This window comes from Lethenteron reissneri, chromosome 34 (genome assembly GCF_015708825.2).
Source record: "Lethenteron reissneri isolate LAM-NWPU_2019-01 chromosome 34, ASM1570882v1, whole genome shotgun sequence".
In the NCBI taxonomy this organism is placed as follows: Eukaryota; Metazoa; Chordata; class Hyperoartia; order Petromyzontiformes; family Petromyzontidae; genus Lethenteron; species Lethenteron reissneri.
In genome coordinates, this window is record NC_083812.1 from 5223598 (window position 1) to 5244229 (window position 20632).

A 20632-nucleotide genomic window follows, 5' to 3' on the forward strand; every position below is an offset into this window, starting at 1 on the left:
TTGTATCTGATATGAATGTATTGCAATCATGTGTTCAAAATATGTCAACAATAAACATGATTAATCTTTGAATAATATTACTTTTCTTTATTGAATAACTCTTAATCGTAATTACACTTATAGATTTATTTCTTACAAAGTGAAAAGTACATTTTCTTCATGAGCTGAATGCTTTATATACAATTTAAGCAGTAGGCCACTTTCCAAATGAGTAATTTGTCCTTTTTTTCCACAGTAAGCTATTCTGGATGAAATGCAAATAACAGCATCATACAATAAAGCTGCAAATGGCAAGCAGAACTGTATTTTTAATTTATAAAGTAATACATTAACTTCCCATGCTACCTTGGTTATAACTTGTTACAGTTAGGTATGCCATCAGGTTTAAATAGTTTAACTCAGGACAGCCTTTGGTTAGCATTCACTGCAATGTGTAAAATGCGCATGCAGACTCAGTGTAGCCAATGAGAATTCAGTTCTTTAAACAACTACAGTTTGCGACTACTCGCAGCTTGGAACTGAGCGAAGAATGTCGAACGAAACAACTTTAAATGGTTTAGCACGTGTGACACATTCACCAGGGTTGTTTAGGGTTGACACTGGCTTCCGTGAGTTAGCCATCTACCCAGAATTCATAGCCTAAACTTAAATTACTGTAAACACGTTGACCAGTCAAACCCTCTAGAGTTTCCAAAAAAAAAGCCAGCCAGAATCACAGACCATTTTAAAATATGTTATAAGAGACAACGTTGCTCGTTAATTACAAGTGACTTTTACACGTAGTGACCGGAGGGCTCAGATGACGGCTTCAACGTGGCAACCCCGGGGGACGGGGGGTCGATCGACGGCGAGTGGCGGCGTCGGGTTCACTCGGCCTCCCCGGACAGGGCTTTGGGCATAGCGGCGGTCTCGCCCACGGACACGCCGCGCGGCGCCGTGAGCAGCGGCACGGGCGACGTGGCCTCGATGAGCGCTGGGTTGAGGATAATCGGCAGCGCCATGGGCGGCAACGCCTCCTGGAGAGTCGGGCCGAGCGCCGGTAGCGGTGGCTGCAGGATGAAGGGCGACTGCGACAGCGCGTGCGCCACCTCGCCCACGGGGCTTCCCCCGGCTCTGCCGCCCACCCGCGCAGGGCTGGAGGCCGGCGACGGCACGGGCGTCACCGTTGTGCTGGCGGTGGCTGCAGAGGGCCTCTCTGCAAGCACAGGTGAAGGTAGAGGGGTTTGAGGCAGAGGTCGCAAACGGGTTTTGATTTCTTACCCGTACTCGCACCCTGACCGCACCAGGGTCGCAAACGGGTTTTGATTCTTTACCCGTACCCGTACCCGGCCGCACCAGGGTCGCAAACGGGTACCCGTACCCATACCCGGCCGGGTACGGTAGCCGGGTATCGGGTAGGGTAGGGGTATCGGATACCTGATTGCGACCTCTGGGATGAAGCCATGTTGCAGGCGTGGGTGGGTTGATTCTAGGAACTTGAATTGTGAGAAGAGACAAGACGTTGGGAAATGAGTGGCAAACGGTTACTCACCAGTGACTCACGGCCTTTTCACTCATTGGTTGGGGTGAGTCATGTGCGGCTCCCCGGCTACCCGTACCCGGCCGGGTATCCGGCCGGGTACGGGTAGCCGGGTATCGGGTAGGGTACGGGTATCGGGTACCCGAGTGCGACCTCTGGTTTGAGGGGTGAGCTAAGCTTGCTGGTACTGGGGCAAAGGATGCTATTCACGCTCGATGATCCAAACGCCTCTTGCCCTAAATATATGTACTTTTAAAATATGTTAATTGGAACCAACGAACATTTTTTGCTTGAGCATGCACAGTACGCATTGCAGTAACAAATATCTAAGACGAATGAGTATTGCCAGATCTATGCCTTGAAATTTTTCCCAACAACAACACTGTAATTATGACATCACCAATACACACTGACCGGCGGCGTGGGGAGGCACTCAACCAGCAGTGGATTGAGAAACGGGCTGTACATGTACAATACCACCAGAACAATTGCGGACGAGTTAATATTGGGGGGCGGGGGCAGGTGGTCGTGTTGCCGAGTGAAGAGCCACACCTGGCTCCGTCGCAGGAGCCGCGGCTGCCGTAGCAGCAGCAGCAGCAGCCGCCGCTGCGGTGTTGCTCGTCTCTGGGGCAGAGTGGCCGCCGGTGGAGGTGACGGGCTGACTGCTCACCACCTCCAGCACGACGGGCGGGGACGGGGCTCGTGCCGCCGACTCTGCCGACGGCAACGAACGCACGGGAAGGGTGTCCGGTCACGCGGCCATTGAAGTTTTATTAACACGCGCGGGAGTGATGTCACGTTGACCTCACGAGAAGAGCGCGACAACACCGAGATTGATCTGAAATTTTTACAAATGAGTGAAGTTCACGAGGCGTGCAAGACCGCGCGTGATACACAGCTTAGAAAGTATCCACGAGCTTGGTACCTGGGATGACCGGCTGGCGGAAGAGCTCGTCCCGTAGCTGGGGCAAGAAGCAGTCGATCCGCTCCCACGTAATCTCCCAGAGCTGGGAAAAGCCCGTGCGCGCCTCCGCATTCTGGAAGATGCCCGCTGTGTCCATGACAAGCAGCATGTTCTTCAGCGACTCCGGGATCGCCTCCATCTCGGGTAGGAAAGACAAGGACACAGTGATTGAAGGGTGGTTGGTGGAGAAATGGCCACCCCTCCACATGGGTTTGAATCCAGAGGCAGCGCCGTTGTGAGTAAACCCGCTGGGGATCTCAAGTGTGGCGGAGTCCATGGTCTTGGCCCAGTCACCGATGACTTCACACAAAAATATTACAATTTTTATTTTGCCTTAATGTGGAAAAATTCCTACCCTGAGAATGAAAAATATTGCTTTGACTATCGTGGACAAACAATCTCGAAGCAGAGAGTATGAGAAAGTGCAGCTGCTACTCTGTAATGGGGTACAATGTTCAGTCAGGTTTCCACATCGATTTGTCCTTTTCATGACACGATGCCTTCGGGGTCGAAAAAATGGGTACCTCACCCTTGATGGGAAGTCAAAAGTGATTGTAAAATGTGAAAATAAATTATCACCACCAGAGGTCGCCATCAACACACAGTCTCGGCTCCTCACCAACAGGTCGCTGTTGTCGGCGTGCATGTACTTGTCCATGAAGTCCAGGATGGTGAGCCACAGTGCGGCAAAGGTTGGCAGTGACAGCAGTGGAGACAGGTGCTGCAAGAACACCTGAAGGGGGAACGACACCGAAACAACGACAACCGTTGTTCGCCAGTGATACCGACACCACAAACAGGCCTGAACCAACGCTTGGTGCCCTTGAAGGCCACGGGGAAGAGTCGAAGACTCGCTGGCAGGTCACGGAGCAGATCTGCTTGTTCTGAGTCAAGTAACTGAGATGACTGGCAGATGCATCACACTTGTGCTCCTCACTGTTCCAACCTTGCTAATACCAAAGACAACAAAGACAAACATCCCCCGTATAGCCTTAACAGACTATTCTTGTACTATTAAGCGAGCATCTATGAAGGCCGGCAGGGTACACGAGGGGGTGGCTGGCCAGCACCACGCCCGGCCGCCTTTGTCTCCATCGTGGTGATGTTTACACACCGCACCAGATACTCATTTGAGGCTGAGTCAACCTAGGAGAGACCCAGGACCGGTTCAGATAATTGTCACTGGTGTTGGCTGTGAGCGGGAATCGAACTTGGGTCGCCGTGTTCGTAGCGCAGCACGCTAATCACTACCCTACAGGTCCCCACACACACACAGCACTACGATAGTCGCAGGCAGGGGGCGTCAAGTCTCGATTGTGAGCAGCAGAGTAGCCACACTTTTACTCCAAGGTAGACAACACGTGGCAATGTCACCACACTTGCCTTGCTCAGCAGTGTTGAGGTCCTCATGCGCGTTTCTTCCATGCCCGTCTGGTCAGCCGGGCTGATGTTCTCAAGCAGCTTGGTCAGCAGAGGGAACAGCACCTGAACCCAGGAAACATTGTCAGTGCAAAATGATGGGTCATTTCACTCATAACCACCAACATTCTAATCTCAGGATGGCATGAATTTAATCTCGCAAAATTAAATTAAGCGATGGTTAGTGTTTTGATGAGTAACTGGTGAACAGATTGAGACAAAACTGGCTTTCATCTCAGGTTGCTGATAAGAATAAGCTTTAGCGGTGTCAGCTCAGTGCCGTGATTTGGGCATTAGCCAAGCATGGTGGCACATGCCTATAATCTCGTGCTGTGGAATCAATAGTCAACAAAGTCACACACATTTGTGAAACTGCCAAACCCGCCCAGCTTGTCCAGGAGGTGGCAGTAGAGGAGGTGGGTTCGTGAATCCGTTTGCGCAGGCCTTTTGAGTGTTAAACCCCAAGTACGTGTGGGTTGTCCACAGGGAACTCCGGTCTCGTCCCACACACATAACAACCCTTTACAGATTTACACCGAATATCAAAAAGCAGGACCCTCACAAAGAAAACACTCTTGAGATTCAGTGTTTGTCAATTTTTCGATTTAAAGCTTTCGTGACTGCAGGGATTCATCTTCTTGGTTATTTCGGTAAAGTCACGTAGAATGGAAATAATAAAATAAAACATAATAAAATAATTCTCACGACGTCTCGGCCACAACAGACCTGCTCTCCACCTGAAGACGGCTGCTTGCGTTGTGGCCGAAACGTCGTGAGAATTATTTTATTATGTTGTATTTTTATTATTTTATTATTTCCATTCTACGTGACTTTACCGAAAGAACCAAGAAGATGTTTGTCAATTATTATCACCGAGTCCGCACAGCCACATGACGACTCCTGACTCGAGACCTTCAACCCTCAGCAAACAGGCTGGTGGCAGACCAAGTGGTAGACCAGCTGTTGCTGCTCACGCCGAGGGCCCCACCTTATTGAAGCAGGCCTCCCACTCGAGGGCAGACAGCGTCTGCAGGTCATGCATCAGCAGCGCCCGCTGCAGGTAGGTGAGCGCCTGCGTGCGCACCTGGCGCCGCGCGTCGCAGCACAGGCGTGCCGTGCCTGCACACCCCAAGGGCGGGACGCGGCGCTTTAGAAACGATGTTCAGAAGACGGGTCTCCCCCGGTTAAAGGGGGGCGCCATGGGAAGGCGCGGTCGAATGGAGGAGGGCGGCACACATTTGTGAAATCGCAGGCGTGTCCGCAAGCTACACATTTCCACATGATGATAAGCCGCTTCGTTGAGCTATAATTTGTGGCCAGGTCACTTCTGAAAAAGTATCTAACAGCTCAGTGGGCTTTACCTGGTAAAATAAAAAAGAAGTTTAGTTTGACGATTGTTGATGAAGAATGATGATTTTCCTGGATGCTTCTGCTGCTGTCTGGAACTCCCTCCCTCTTAACGATTGCATTGCTCACTCAATTCCCATTGCAAATCCTCTTCCTCTCGACTTGTAATCAACTAACCACTCTGTAGCAACCTTATTTGTCACGAGCATCCATAACCATCCTTTCATTCACTCATCTACACAACTTGCGTCTCCCCTTTACGACACAGCGTAACGATTTACCGTTGCTTTTAGATGTTCTCAAAGGTAACACTCCATTGTCATTTTCAACCAGTGTTTTCTTGCATTGTAAAGTGACCATTACTCAGAACACAGTATGCATGTTGAACATCTTTCGCACCAGACGTGGCCAACCGTGCTACAGCACCCACAGTTATATTGCAACGATGAACTCGAGCGACGTGCATTTAAAATGTAAATCCCAAAAAACAGTGCCAAGTGATGGCCGCACGCTGAGTGGCAAGGAGGCAGCAGTGACCACATTAGGCAATCCACACAAAAACAAGATTTCAGGGGAGATTTGGCAGAATTGCAATGGATGAGACCACATGCATCATACACATTTCCATACGACCGAGTTTGAAAAAAAATGGCAAGACACAGAATACATCCACGTTCTAACCGACCAGCTGTAAAATGAACCGCCAGGAGCCATTTTGCAACGAATGCTCAATGACCGTTGCGCAAAATTAAACGCAGCTCGGTACTCCTGTTCAGTCGACAGCTCAACGTCGGTGGCATGTGAGGCTCTCGGCTGACAAACTCTCCCAGGGCTCACCCTGCAGTAAGGGGCACCAGCAGCTGGCCCACAGGGTACTGGCGTCGGCCTGCACTACGGCGTGTTTCGCAAGCCTGCCGGCCGTTCTCTGCGCTGCTGTTTCGGCCGCGTCCGCCGTCGGCGCGGCCGCCTCCTGGCGGACCTGCTCCTCGGCCCACGAGCTGTAGATGCTGGCCGCTCGGGTGTGCAGCGTGTGCATCAGGTCCAGCAGCTGAGCGGGTCGAAGAGCGTGGAGAACACGCGGACACACGCGGGCACACGCATGTAAATACAAAAAACAACAAGAGCTGCCGTTTGCCATCAAGTGGCGGTGGCATCACCACAGCGCTTGTGCCAGGCTAGATGTGCTTTGAGGCCATGTAAAGCGAGGAAGGCTCGCTGGGAGGAGGTCGCAGGACAGACCTCGGTGTTACATGGATTGACTGAGATGACGAGCAGACACACGCATCAAACACACACGTGCACACACACAAGCTTGCACACGTGTATACGCACTAGCGCACGCAAGTTTGTATGCACACGTGCGTCCGCGCACGTACACAAAAACCTGTAAGCACACACATGCAAAACAAATATCCCCAATAGCAATAGATTGTTTGGATAGGTGCTGTTAGCGAGTGTTTATGAAGTCCGAAACAGCGTACGAAGGGGTGGTGTGGTTAGCACCACACCTGGCCACATTCCTCTCCAGGGTCAATATTTCAACACAGCATCATTGAAGGGGAAGTATATCTAGCGGATGCCCCAGACAGGTGCTGATATCACTCGCCGCTGATGTTAGCCATCGCTGGGGATGGAACTCAGATCGCTGCGTTCATAGCCGAAGCACGTTAATCGCTGATCCTCACGCATACACGTCAACACACATTTGACCACACGCAAATATTTTACAAAACTTCTCATAATATGCTCATAATTTACATAAAACTTGTATACCCAATTAAATAATTACATCCAGATTTGGTATCTACAACCTAATCGAGTGTGCAAGAAATAGTTTTTATACATGGGCAGGGAATATTTTACTATCTTCATTGAACTGAAATTGTATGAGCATATTCATTAAATTATAATTGGGCCAATTGCAACTAAAAATTATCAATAATTATTTACAGTCGGAGATTATTTAACTAATTGCAGACAGCACTGATGAAAGAAAACATTTACAAAATCTTGGAAAATCTGGAATTCGAAGCAGGTGGCATTTTCCCCGCCGGCTAAAATTACAAGCGGAAACGCTCGCAACTTCTTGGAGGAACAAAGAGTTGCCCCGTCTAGAGAAGCGCGACGGCCCTTCCAACAACAACCTTCCCTCGGACCTCCCAACATCTCCAGCCCACAACGGCTGGCTGCTACAAACGGTGGGACCGTGCTCGCGTTTGAAGATGCGGTAAAAAAAAAAGAGGTCAGAGTACTTACATGGTGACTGACCTGTAAAGACACGGTGTGGTAGCTGGCCGGCACGCTCTCGTCCTCGTCGTCGTCGTCATCGCTGTGCGCCGCCCCCTTGTGTACCGACCGCCCGCCGCCCCCGTTCCCTCTCCTGCCTCCTCCGCCGTCCCTGTCCTTGCCCTTCTTCTTGAGCCGCGACGGCTTCTCGTACTTGTGCGTCTTGGTTTTCTTGTCGCTGCCCTTGATTCCTGGAGCGGGACAAAAAAAAGAAGCAAAGTCAAGATGAAAATGGAGAATTTTCTTTAAAAATGTTAAAAGATGTGTGCATCACTTCACAGTACTCCGAACTTCCCCCGGTAATCCTAGAGAATGTTTGAAAGTTTGCAAAAAGTCCTGGCCATTAATTAATATAGGCAACAAAATGTACTTAAAGCTGACCACCCTCATGTTCCTGTATGTCTAACTCTGCAGTCAAGAAAACCAATGAAAGCATATTAAAAGGTAACCAGCCAATATTCTACAAGTGCCAAGGGGGTAAAACTACTCCTGCAGATTCTTCAGAGCAGTAAAATGAATGGGTCTGGCTCGACTTCCACTAATCCGGGTACTCGTAACAACAACTCATTAACATATTTAATCCCTCAATATAATGCAAAAGGTACACAAATTGGGCAAGAACCACTTAGTTTTCTCCGAAAAAAAAGAAAACCCACCTAAACAGAAGAGAGCACAGTTGAGGACATAATACGAGTGTGTGCATGCGTGTGTGAATGGGTATATTATCGTAACAGCAGCAGCAGCACCAGCAGCAGAAAACACGTACCTCCGTTGAGGCTGGCCTCCACGAAGATGCGGATGGCCCTCACGCACAGCGGGAAGTTGTCCGGCGTCACGTGCGCGGCGTCGCGCACAATGAACGACAGCGACTCGACGCACTTGGTGAGCGACTTGGTGTCGTGCGCGCCCAGCTCCTGGCCTAGGCTCAGGCTGTACTGATTCACCAGGGGCGAGGGCCTGCCGCCACCGCCACCGCCGCCGGCGCCGCCGCCGCCGCCACCGCCCTCTACGTCATCCTTACCGACCTACGCAGGCCAAGGGGGCCAGGCGGGAGCCACAGACGGCGGCGTCACTACACGGCGCGCGGCGATCACCGCCGCCCGGCGCTACGGGGGGGGCGGGCGGTGGTGATGGCAGCGCGCAAGGCGGGGGGCGGGGGGGGGTTACAAGCGGGGACCGCTGTGCAGTGGGGCCCGGTTATTGCTGCTCGAAACGGGTGTTTTGGACGTTTGCTTAGGGTTAATAAAATGCTGACAGAATAGTCGCGAATAGTGCCGTAGCACGCACAGGGCCCCATTGCTCAGGCTGCCAACTTTAACCCCAGCGCAGAAATGTACTAAGAAGCAGCAAAAACATGTTATGTATTATGTCAGAACGGGGTGGGGAGTGGTGGCACAGTGGTTTGCGCACTGCGCTGTGAAGCTGTGTGGCGACCTGAGTTTGATTCCCGGCCATGGCTAACATCAGTGGCGAGCGGCATCTGAATCAGTGCTGGGCTCCCCCAAACCCTTTCACTGACGCGCACTGACCAGCGTGGTGAAGGATGGTTAAATGACCAACATGAGTTGGGAATTGACAATGAGATATGAATATGGAACTTTATGGGAAATACCATAGAGTCTCAGTAACTATTAATAGGGGAATGCTGAAGCCACCTATTTGTTTAATTAAAAATGTCAAATGTCCCACTTGCTCATATGAGCAATCTCATTGGTGGTTCTGAACCAGCGGTGACAATTCCACATTCCCGTACTTGGGCCATGCGAAAAGGCACAGCCTTACAAGGTAGTCGTTATTTTCAAGACTCGGGGGGGCATGAAGGGCTGAGATTCACAATGTCGCTAATTATTCGTATAAAAATTGGAAATATCTGCCTATAATATCCTCTTCTCACAGTGTTTGGACCACCTCATGTTGTGCGTTAATCCAAATACAAGATAGCACAATGGGACCTTTAACTGCATTGTACACATGTATGCAGAGGGAAAAGATAAGAAAACAGAAGATTGCAACATGGAGAGATCACAATTACACACAATCCCAAAGATCAATGGAGCAACACAGGGAACAGCACTGAGAAGCAACCGAGAGAGCAATGGATTACATATGGATTCATTCAGCTGCTTTAGTTTTGACTCGCCCAATACCACAGGATGGGAGCATTTCCAAATGAAACTTCAAGTGTTTGAAAATGCCTTCATGGGCAGCATATGCAAATGCACCGAAGGTTTACAATTTAAACGTTTCGCTGGATACGTAAATGCCATTATATAACCAGATGCCCGCAGCTGACATTTTTCGCTCCAAGCAGACGGCGGCAAGCGGTCGTGCGAAGTGGCGTGGGACAGAGTAAGCGAGCGGCGGCGGCCGAATCGATCCGCGATTCGGGAAAAATGAGAAGCCGGCGGAGGAGACGGAAGAGGAGGGAGGAGGAGGGGGGGGTTGTAGCGGGCAGAGTCGGCGAGGCCATCGCCCCGTAGTGAATAAGTGCAGCCTCAGCACTAGACCAGCAGCCCCGCGGGCACACGACAGGCAAGTTTGTGCCAGCCACCACGGAGAGCCCTGCACACGCACCACCGGGCTCACGGATCCGGCAGCCCCGGGGGCTCCGCGCACACGCTCCGCCTCTCCGGTGTTAGTGGTGCCCGCTAGTCGTGGAACGATTCACCGCCTCTGTGCAACCCCACCCGCACCGCCACTAAACCGAGCCATTCGATAAAGTGTCGCGATTCAAGTTCGCGATTGTATTTAAGCGAATCGAATTCTTTCTTTACCGGTGATCGTCAGCGCTCTCAACGGCGGTGACGTGAAGCCATTAGATACGACGTGCGAATTATAAAACGTAGATTCTTACACACGCTATTTGACGTGTTCATCGTGAACAGATGAATCGGGATTCGTCAAAGAATGGACGTGTCATCGTTCCACAGCTAGTGGTTACAGGGGAAAGTGGATTTTGGTGAAAAGGAAGCGTAGACATGCACGACCAGTGCCTCTGTTTAAGGGAATGACAGAACATTAAGGAATTGAACAAAAGAAAATCCACAGCTGTAAAACCCAACTTATAAAAATAATCTCACTTCATTAATTCTTCATTAAAACTCACAGTTAAAATTACTATGTGGTTAAAGAGATTTTACATGAAGAAAATATCCAATATATGCCAGCCTCTTGGCATTTTACAACATACCACACTGTGTTTTAACTGGCCACCAACAAACATGTTAACTTGTTGGTAACCAAAATGAGCAAAGTATGCAGATAAGGATCCAATCAGGACAGACCATAATGGTTACCACATAGATGTAGCCAAGATAGTGGGATCTTAAACCCCGTCTGTGCGGATATTTTTTGGGAGCATTATCCCTTAAGGTGAATGCGTTTTATCAAAGTACTCTGGTTTCCTCCAACATGCTAAAAACTCACAAGTAAAATTCTACTCAGGCAGGGAGCCATCCTTATAAAAGTGCCTTTTCTTGGATAAGTAAGATTATTGTTATTATAAACATTACGTGCCATATTTTTTGGTGGCTCACTCAACTCAATCACACTTTCCCATTCCTGGAAACATGAAAACGAACACAACACAAACCACGGAAATTGCTGAAGCTCCTCATCCTTATTCCTCCTGGACGTTTCACCAGATCAAACACGATGAAGGAGATGCTGCGGCTGCTGCTGCTGCTGCTGCTGCTGCTCAAATGGTCTTGAGACTCAGTGAGGCTTTCTCGGGTAAATAGAGGGCACTATTATTTATTGTATCATGCCCTTCACTTTGGAACGTCGTACTTGGCTTGGTGGTGAGCTGGGGCACAAACAATGACTTCAGCCAAACCCCCGAGAGCCAGATGGGAAGTTCAGGATCGTAACCCGCAAACCTTCCCCTGTGGACCCCCCATAACCCCTGCAGCCCTGACCTCTTGGCAAACACCGTCTGCCACTGGGGCCCGCACCTCCAAAATCGACTCCCAACGCCACGGTTAATGGCCCGGCATGGGCTCACGCGAGAACTTCATTTTTTGTTGAGGCTCGTGGCGGCGGAGCTGGGAAGTACGGGTTTTCGTCGATGGGAAACGCTGCCCCCCGGTCGATAGGGCTTTGCGGACAATTTTACGGAATGCATCACGCCGGGTGGAGGGGGGGGCGGGACGGGGAAACGATGTCAGTCCGATTGTTTTGAAACGAATGACAGCCGCGTGCGACGGTTATATCTTCTTGCATGAATATCTTATTTTAAGCAATGGGGATTTAGGACATGCTGCATGCTTGTTATTAAAGATCTAATGTAGTCGTGGACACTTGCACATCACCGGCTGCGTTCTCCCCGAGTATATCCCTACAGAACTGGTGAGAACACTGTCCTAAAGGCTTTGTAATTTCACAGATGCAATTTATGGATGGATTTCAGCACTTTACAAGTATCGCCAATTCGCATTGAAATATCGCATTACCAAATGAACGTTCACGTGCGGCAACTACCTGGCAAAATTGTGAAGAGCGGCAGCAAAGAAACACACCACGTGAAGTGTGAAAGGTGAACCAACTCCTGTGCACGAGCAAACTCAACCAGACAGGCAGGTTTCTCACCTGCTCTTGTAAATGTTGTGTTTTAGTTTTTTTTGTCATCGTCCCTAGCGAGCGACGCGCCCGTACGCGAGACAGGCCGTCCCTTCTGCGACGACGACGACGACAACGCTCTGAGTGCCTCTGCGCCTGTCACCCGGGACATTCTGTGCGGGGGTCCCCGGAGCCCGTCACGACGGCGTGAACCAAGCCGCTCCGACATAATCAGCGAGATTAGCGGCTCCGTCTCCCCGGGCAGATGCGCTGGCGGTGATGTTCGACAGGGACGCACGCACGCACGCACGGGCCCGGCGGCTCCCCGGCGCGGCCCGGCTCTAAGCCCTCCCCACGGCAGCCCTAATCCCGGGGCTTAGGCCCAGCCTGCCGAGAGCCCGCCCCGGGCTAATTCTCAGCCGGGCTTCGGGCCTGCCCGGGGATTTTAGCAAATCCTGGGCACAGATGAGCGGCTCAGCTCCTAACCCTCAAAGCTGTCGCTCAGCCATCACTTCGCCATTTTGCTCACGGAAAGGTCAGGGTCCGTTGATGCACAAATGGCTTTCTGCATGTATTTTTTAAGCAGCTATTTCCACTCTGGAGTCCTGGCAATTTGCTCTCAGATCATAGCCTCTGGTGCTTTAGCTTGGGCCCATCTTCCCTTCCCTCGATATATATTTCATATCGTCACTACTAATGCAACTGGGCTTGGTGCGTTCTGTAATACTTTTAAAATGCTAAATACGACCACAGGAGCCCCTTGGAAACACAAAAAGCAATTCACGTGAATAAAAACTACTGCAACATCTCCTGAAGAAATTGCGCATCAAATTCAGAAGATGAAATGAAAAGTAATTTGTTGTTCACATTTTCTATCGTGAGGAACTACAGGCCAACGCTGCAACATATTCCGGAATCGGCTACATTATTTGATAAGACTATCCAGTCAAATAATATTTGAATGGTATAAAAATCACTGAATGCTAAAAAAGTGTGCAAGTAACCTATTTGTAAAATGTAAATTTACTTCAATTGGACGTAACTTTTGAATGTAACCTAAGAAACAAACAAAAAGCCAATTCTGCCGTGCGATGCGACGTGTCCTCAGATGTACCACAAGCACGAAGGAAGGCGGGCAGGCAGGGAGCCTAAGACGCTGCCCGTCAAAACAATCGCGAGCCGCCCGTTTGAAGCGCTCGGTATTTGCACCTGCGACGCGCCGCTGCTTCTTTGACCGCCAAGCGTGGCCGCGCCATTGTGTCGACACCACAATTAGAATCGCACACACGGCGGCGGCGGCGGGGGGGGGCGGCGGAGCAGAGCAGCCTGGGCGCAGAAAACCCAACACCTGACAGGTGGTGCACGCCAGAGTGCTCGGGCCGTGGGGCCGGCTGCTGGGGAGGCAAAGCCAAAATGCAGCCGTCCAAACTCTCTCCCTGGAGGGCGAGCACGATGGTACCGAGAGCCGCAGAGATACTTTCGGACCTATGCGCTCTGCGGTATCGGAAGCTGTGACCGACTGCAATTCCCACTGCACATAATCAAAATGGCCACGGCTGAGCGTAAGTGACTATGGGGGAAGTTGAGATTTCAATAAAAACTGGACAACGAAAATGCATTGTTTTAGGACTAAAACCCCCTTTAAGAAGGAGCTGCCCCCCCGCGCTAAACGGGAAGAGCAGGTGCACGACACTTGAATTGCAGCAGAGCGAGCACCTTCTTTTGACAGGGCGTTACACCACCGTGACCTGAAATGTTGGCAGGTCCAAAAATATCGGCAGAAGCATGCGAGATTTGTTAAACGGCAAGAAGGTGCGTGATTGAGAGGTGGGGGGGGGGGACATGTTAGGGGGGTGGAGGGATAGGTTGGGGGGGGGGCATACGAAGCGCTTCCGTGCATCAGGCTATGGTGCACGTCGGTGCGTTTCTCCAACCCATGCACGAGCGCTGGGCCTGCCGAGCGGACCCAGCGATGCGCCGCTCCGCTTGCTGCGGCGAGCGGCCTCAGGCTGCGGCTCAGAAAACGATGGGAGCGTCCGCCGCCGGTTGACTCTCGGGCCGGCACTTACCAGCAGCCAGCCGCTGCCACTGATGTCGAGCTCCGTGGTGGAGCGGTGCATCCGCGCCGGCTTGTTGTGCTCTGTGTACACCTCCGTGTCAGACGTGTAGCCGCGGTCGGACGTGACGCCGTTGGGCTGGTGCGATGGCAGCTCGCTGTCCGACTGCGCACCTGTTTCACGAATTGACCAAAGGAAAAGCAAAAAGGGGGAATTAAAACTTGACCGCTACAATCCATTAAGGGTGGGGGGGGGGGGGGTAAGGACAAACTAATGTCCATCACCTGTGGGATGTAAAGCAGCAGCAAGTTATGCATTTTACACAGCTAGTCCAACCACCAGACACACCAGCATTTACATTAGATTTTCTTGAAGGACAATTTTTAACCATCCAGGTAAGAGGGCTTAATAAAAAGCCACATTAGATTTCCCCTGCTGAATTATGGTATAATACATGTGAAGAAAACGAGGTGGCCGATTTGATACGGTGACAAAGCGGACCGCACGTATTGAGTGGATAAAGCGCAGGAATTGACCCCAACTTCACTGCGATTAACTGCAAATCGTACAATTAAATGCACTTCTCACGTTGGACGTGGCCACTCTTGAACAGACCTGCAATGTCACATTCATCTAATCGGAGAAGAGCCTTGGGGGTTAAGCTCTGAAACAGGGCTGGACATATGGGATGACCAATCGTAGCCGCCTCCCCATCTAAAACATTCAAGCAGGCAGTGTGCTTTGTGGGACTGGTTGCGGTGCACGTGAGCCAAGGCAATGAATAAAGCACGTCTGCGAGAATACATTTGAATGGAGTAATTACACAGTTTCATTATAATTGGCTTTTTTTTTCCCTCTCTAAGATGAGAAAAGAACAAATTGCAGTAGTCTGCCAGTTTCCATTGGTTGTTGCAATTACGTCATGAACAAATGGTTCAGATAATGTCTATTATATCTACAATATAACTTTAGAAATATATCTTGCAATGTCACTGAGAATAATAGCCTTGGTGGTGAGAGCTTATCTTCTTGCCCGACCCCTCTTCTGAATTTCCTTTCGTATAATTTATTCGCATAATCTCAGTGTAGCTATTCAAACTTTATAAAGGGCTTTGATCACCTAAATATATATTTGCATTAATTGCCCTTGGAATACGTATTCCAAGGGCAATTAGTGTGGGTAGACTGGATCAAAACGATGACCTAAAAAGGTGAGCGACAACAGGATGGAATACTTGTGTAAAACTGAATTTAATAATGAAAAGCAACATACCAATGTGGCTAGAGAGGACATTTTTCAATCGGTGGATACTATCTGTTATGACATTTAGAACAGAAACACGGACGCTGATAACGAAAACGCAACAGCAATGGAAAAGTAAACAAACAAGCATGGCGAGAAGCACGCTGTAAATTTCACCGAAACAGAAAGAGGAATGCATGGGTCATGAATCAAATGCAAATCGGGAGACACAAGACTGGCTGCTGTTATTAAAAGTTAAGTGGGGCTTGGGCAAGAAACGTCGTCGCTGGAAGGGTTGATGGGCTGGTGGGTGAGAATAACCAAGCAGTGGTTGGTAGGAGGGACCCCCCCTTCCCCACCACTCACCACGAGAGAAGGACCACAGTGAGACTTAGCGACGAGATAACCTCATGTGCCCCTAACCAACCATAACTTACCCTAATTAACCATTAGCCTAACTAACCGAGAGAGGATTGTGGCATTGCGGGACCGAGAGGAGGTTTTTTGTTTGTTATCCGACAGTGGATGGAACCTGGCTAATGAGATAATGATGGGATAGTGTCCGCAACGGATAGAAAGTCTTCCGCAAGCTGGAGGCTGGGTGGCTTAGAGGTCCAAGCGCTCGCTGAGCTGACACCACCGAGATCCTGAATGCAAATTCCAGGCAGGCAACTGTAATTACACTGGGTTCTCAAGTGTAGCAAATTAATAATCTCACCCCAGTCATCACCATAAAATACATAAAACTATATTAAAGTTGGTTTTGCATTTAACTTGGCTAAATTTCAGCTCTCAGAATTAAAAATGTCAGTTTGACGGTCACACAAAGAACATTTAGCTGTGCAGCATGGTGAAGGAGAAAGGAGGAGGCACACTATGGTGGATAAGAGGTCACTTGAACCCATCTCAGTAGTTCTGTGATATCTACTTCTGCAGGGCGTCGTTAAAATTAGAAGCTGCACTGCTCTGCGAGAGCTGTGAATGTATTATTCGTATTTGGTAAAAAGAAAATCTTTCCAATATATTACCTCTCGGTAATAATTCTCTGTTTTTAAAACTTCAACAATATGGAGATGTCCGAATGCAATACAAATCTCATTACAAAAGAGTATTTGGTTGTAAGATGCCTTAAAAAAAAACCTCAGAAAAAATACCCGACTCGTGAAAAATAATAATCTCACACGAATCCACCAGTTCAAGAACCACACCTCCCATTACGACGGTTGGCTCTGTGCGGTACAAAAGAAGTTCAGCAGACACAGGCACACGCACGCACGCGCCTCACACAACAACGAGAGAGAGAGCGCGGCACGCAACGCTCGTTCATTCGCATCACCCGAGTCGGCCACTTCGACTCCGGCCATGTACTGCAGCGAGGACGGGGGTTTGGCGCCGGCGCCGATGCACTCGAGCAGCGTGAACAGGGTGCTCCAGTCCTCCTGCGAGTGGATGTTGGCCGCGTTGGTCTTGAGCAGCTCGTGCAGGCCGAAGGCGATCTGTCGGCTCGCTTTGGCCAACACGGCTGGTTTCATGAGCAGCAGCACGCGCAGCGAGTGCAGCACCTGCGGTCGCGCGCGCAGCAACAACAGCCGCTGTTCGCCACTCAGCCATGGTGGCATCATCGCCGCGCTCGCGCCAGGCTAGGTGCCCTCTGAGGCCACGTGAAGCGTCGCCAGCTCGCCGGTAAGACGGTGACCGGGAGAGGCCCGGGTGTTGTGGGTTAATCGAGAGGTGGCTAACGGACGCAACGCATGTTCACGTACACACGCACGTGCATCCACATCCCCCGAATAGCGTTTAGATCGCCTAAATACCCAACTGTTGGAACATAAGCTATCATTTTTGGACACATGCTGTCATTGAGCATCTATTAAGGCTGGCCAGCACCACACATGGCCGCCTTTGTCTTCCCAGTGTTGGCTTTTACACTCAAAATTAGGAACCCACTGAAGGTTCAGACGACCTAGGGGAGGCCCAGTACAAGTGCATAAATTATTTGGGAATTAACCATGCCAAGCGATTCAGAAATCACCTGCAGTGACTTGGAATCAAACTCGGGTAATTGGGTTCACAGCACACTTTGCGAACTAATAATTATGCCACCGCTCCCCCGACACATGCCCATAAGTACACCCCGTATACACACCTAACACAGATCTCCTGCAGTAGCTCTACAATTTGGAACGTATAAGTGCTGTCAGTGAGCAACTGTTAACGCCACCACAATAGAGCTCGCAGAATTGGCAATGCTAAATATTGGTATTGCGATTCTTAATAACTACAATTACTGCAATCCTGATGTATGTATGTATGCTGAATTTATTTCGCACTACACGTATCCAACCGTGCTAATTGGAGGTTGGTGCCACTAATCCTGTTATTTGTTGGCTATGTAACATTGCAGCAATTCGTTGAATAATATTGATTCTCAAGTTCACATTGAGTGCATCAAATGATGCGTGTGTGTGAATTATTATTTACAATGCATGCAACTTATAGGCAGATATGTTGACGAGATGGGACTCAGCTGTACAAACAAGACAGCCAAAACTTAAAATAATAAAAATCTGGGAGTCAAAACGAGACAAGAAACAAAAGTCTTGAACTAGACCACAAACCATGAACCACAAAAATTCATCGAATCATCAAGGGGGGAAATCTCTACACGTTCATAGTGTCCATGGTGCCACATCGGATATCAGCGACACTTGGGCACAGTGCAGAAGGGAGTGAGAAGTGGCAGGCACGCACGAGTCGGGCGCGGGTCATGAGTGGGTGGCACGGCGCTGGTTCCTGCGTGCTATGAGCACAGATGTGTGGTGGGCAGCACGTTGCGCTTAAAACCCGGCTACCTAAGTTCGATTCCCGCTCATGACCAACACCAGTGATGATTGTCTAAACTGGTCCTGGGACTCCCCTAGGTCGACTCGGCCTCAAATGAGTACCTAGTGCAGTGTGTAAACATCGCCACTAGGGAGTGCTGCTGGCCACATGACCCCCTCGTGGACCATGCTGGCCTTCAAAGGTGATCTCTGACGGCACTTGCCCCAACAGTCAGTTAAGACCGTACGGGGGATATCCTTGTCTATGTTTGTGTACCTGCGTGCTGTTCTCTTCGCGGCGCAGGAGGCGGATAGCGAGGCGCAGCAGTCCCACGACGGCGCGCTCCAGCAGGAAGCAGTGCTCGCTCGCGTGCACGATCAGCTGGTACAGGTGGTCGCGCACCGTCTGCCACAGGCAACCCACGCGGTCCCTGCGCACCGCACAATTTCACAGCACGATCGATCGCGGTCAGCGGCACGTTTGTCGCTGACGCAGCCATCGTCGCTGTTACCGTAGGAGCCACGTCTCCGGAGCCCACCTTCGCCAACGCGCGCTGGACATCCTTGCAGCGGCGCCATCGAACAAAGATGGTCAACGCATCGCGCGCTTTCAGATGCGCTTCTGCGGCCATCTGGAAAGCTCTTCCTTCCGATATTAGGAAGTCACTGGAGCTATGCACTTTTACATTTAGTTTGGAAAAAATAATTTCTTGAGAACTGCTTTTTGTGTTGAATTTAGTTGTCCTTCCCTCACACCTCCGGTTAGCGTGGTTGGATACGTACGGTGCGAAATAAGTTAAACATACACACGAACGGCGTGGTATGGTCAACTCCCCATGACCAACCCAGCGTGGGGTGGCCCACATCCAGCAGTGGATTTAATACAGAGGCCCACATGTACACGTGTACAATCCTGGACCGAATATATGCGTTGAAGGAGAAGAGCTACCAGGTCACAACTGTTGGCTGTTCCATTGGAATTTTTTCCTCGAAGTAACTTCTTCATTTGGTATTAAGATCTCCACTTGAAACACAAGCTGAACATTTCTGGAGAGGTAATTCAGCAATCCAAGCCAATTTTAAATATAGCTCAATCAATTGAAAATAATCTGGATCCGTAAGGGTTCCACTCAATGTGCATAAATGCCGATTAATCCGAACGTTGATAACCGAAAGTGAAAAACGAATGTATATCGCATGCATATTCAATCACGACAACACTGAATACATCTGCCTCACTATTAATATTAAAACAGAAATCCACCTGCTTAAAGATGTAATTTGAAATACGAGCATGCGCGTACGCAGTGCACACTACCTAAAGTGGACTGTGCGCATCCACCGTCTAATATTGGAAGGGGTCTGGTTCACTGCTGACCACGTACAACGAAAGGGTTATTTATTTATTTAACAATCTCACTGGGCATGTGTGCGCAAAGTTCACGAAAACCCAGCGGCCGCTCTGAGCGCCGATGCATCTGCCGACATCGCACACAGACACCGGGGAGGCAAGCGGCACTCGGGAATTGCAATCGCGTGTGTGCGTGTGTGAGCACGCAGGTTTTCACACTCGCGGCAGGTACATGACGGTGTTACGAGGAATACACGAGCAAAAACCTGCATCGCCCGGTTGCAATCACGTGTATGAACATTGGCATTAACGGCCTCTCCCATTTCTAATTATAGAACCCGTTTGCTTACGGTTCATTTGCCCGAAACATGTAAAAATTACTTTGCGTATTCTGTAATCGGTTATACTGCCGACAGATATATTTATTCACGTTAAAATGCGAATGCGGACGTTAAAGAGTGCTCATTCATGTATTTCTGAAGTTGTTATCACAACTGCAGTTCACAGTATTTGAGCATAAACTCCGCAAGGCTGTAAAACATATTTTACGACTCGCAGAAACCCAACCGTGCCAACCGTCAGCTCCAATGAGAAAGTGACCCGCTGACACGCAAAGCATTCGGAAGACCGTCTCTCGTTCTCCCGTCTCACTTCCACGGTCTTGGCTTCTGCGAGGTGTCTTTTTTTTTCTAACCGAGTCGGCGCTGTGCCACGTCCGCGGGTGTAACCCACAAACCTCGCACCGTCGTGGGCGGGCGCCGGCAACGAGCGGAAAATAACTACCGCTACTCCCGGACACCACTTGAGGGACTCGCAGGACCACAAAAGCGCATGCAGGGCCTGCGCAGAAAAGCCAGACCCTCCCCCTTCTGGGCAGGGCTCTCGAACCGGTCAATCATCGCCACTTTTCAACCAATCCGGTAGAAGGCCGCTGAGAGTATGCACTGCCACAGAAGGCCACGTGGCTGATGGGATTTGTGGAGGGACGGATATTTTAAGGAGGCATAGTCTGCTGAATAAATTTGTTGCTTATGTTCTTCAGAGTCACTCGAATGAATATTTTGTGT

The 20632-nt window shown here is 50.0% G+C and overlaps 1 protein-coding gene across 7 annotated transcripts in view; it reads right to left on the minus strand.

Annotated features, from left to right (window-relative positions):
• Nucleotides 1-60: 60 nt before the first annotated feature.
• The window catches only part of GBF1 (golgi brefeldin A resistant guanine nucleotide exchange factor 1), a 166267-nt gene continuing 145695 nt past the window's right edge, over nt 61-20632 (minus strand). For 3 of the 7 annotated variants that reach the window (XM_061565075.1, XM_061565078.1, XM_061565074.1), the window contains 12 exons: nt 18492-18645; nt 16729-16984; nt 14162-14322; nt 8302-8560; nt 7506-7726; nt 6087-6297; nt 4891-5021; nt 3867-3968; nt 3103-3216; nt 2445-2622; nt 2072-2233; nt 61-1195 (listed from right to left, as the gene is read on the minus strand). In XM_061565075.1, the coding sequence (XP_061421059.1) occupies nt 867-1195; nt 2072-2233; nt 2445-2622; nt 3103-3216; nt 3867-3968; nt 4891-5021; nt 6087-6297; nt 7506-7726; nt 8302-8560; nt 14162-14322; nt 16729-16984; nt 18492-18645 (2278 nt within the window). In that variant the 3' untranslated portion in view covers nt 61-866. The remainder of the gene's footprint in view (nt 1196-2071; nt 2234-2444; nt 2623-3102; nt 3217-3866; nt 3969-4890; nt 5022-6086; nt 6298-7505; nt 7727-8301; nt 8561-14161; nt 14323-16728; nt 16985-18491; nt 18646-20632) is intronic. The other 4 variants (XM_061565080.1, XM_061565077.1, XM_061565076.1 and 1 more) reach the window with 3 other exon arrangements.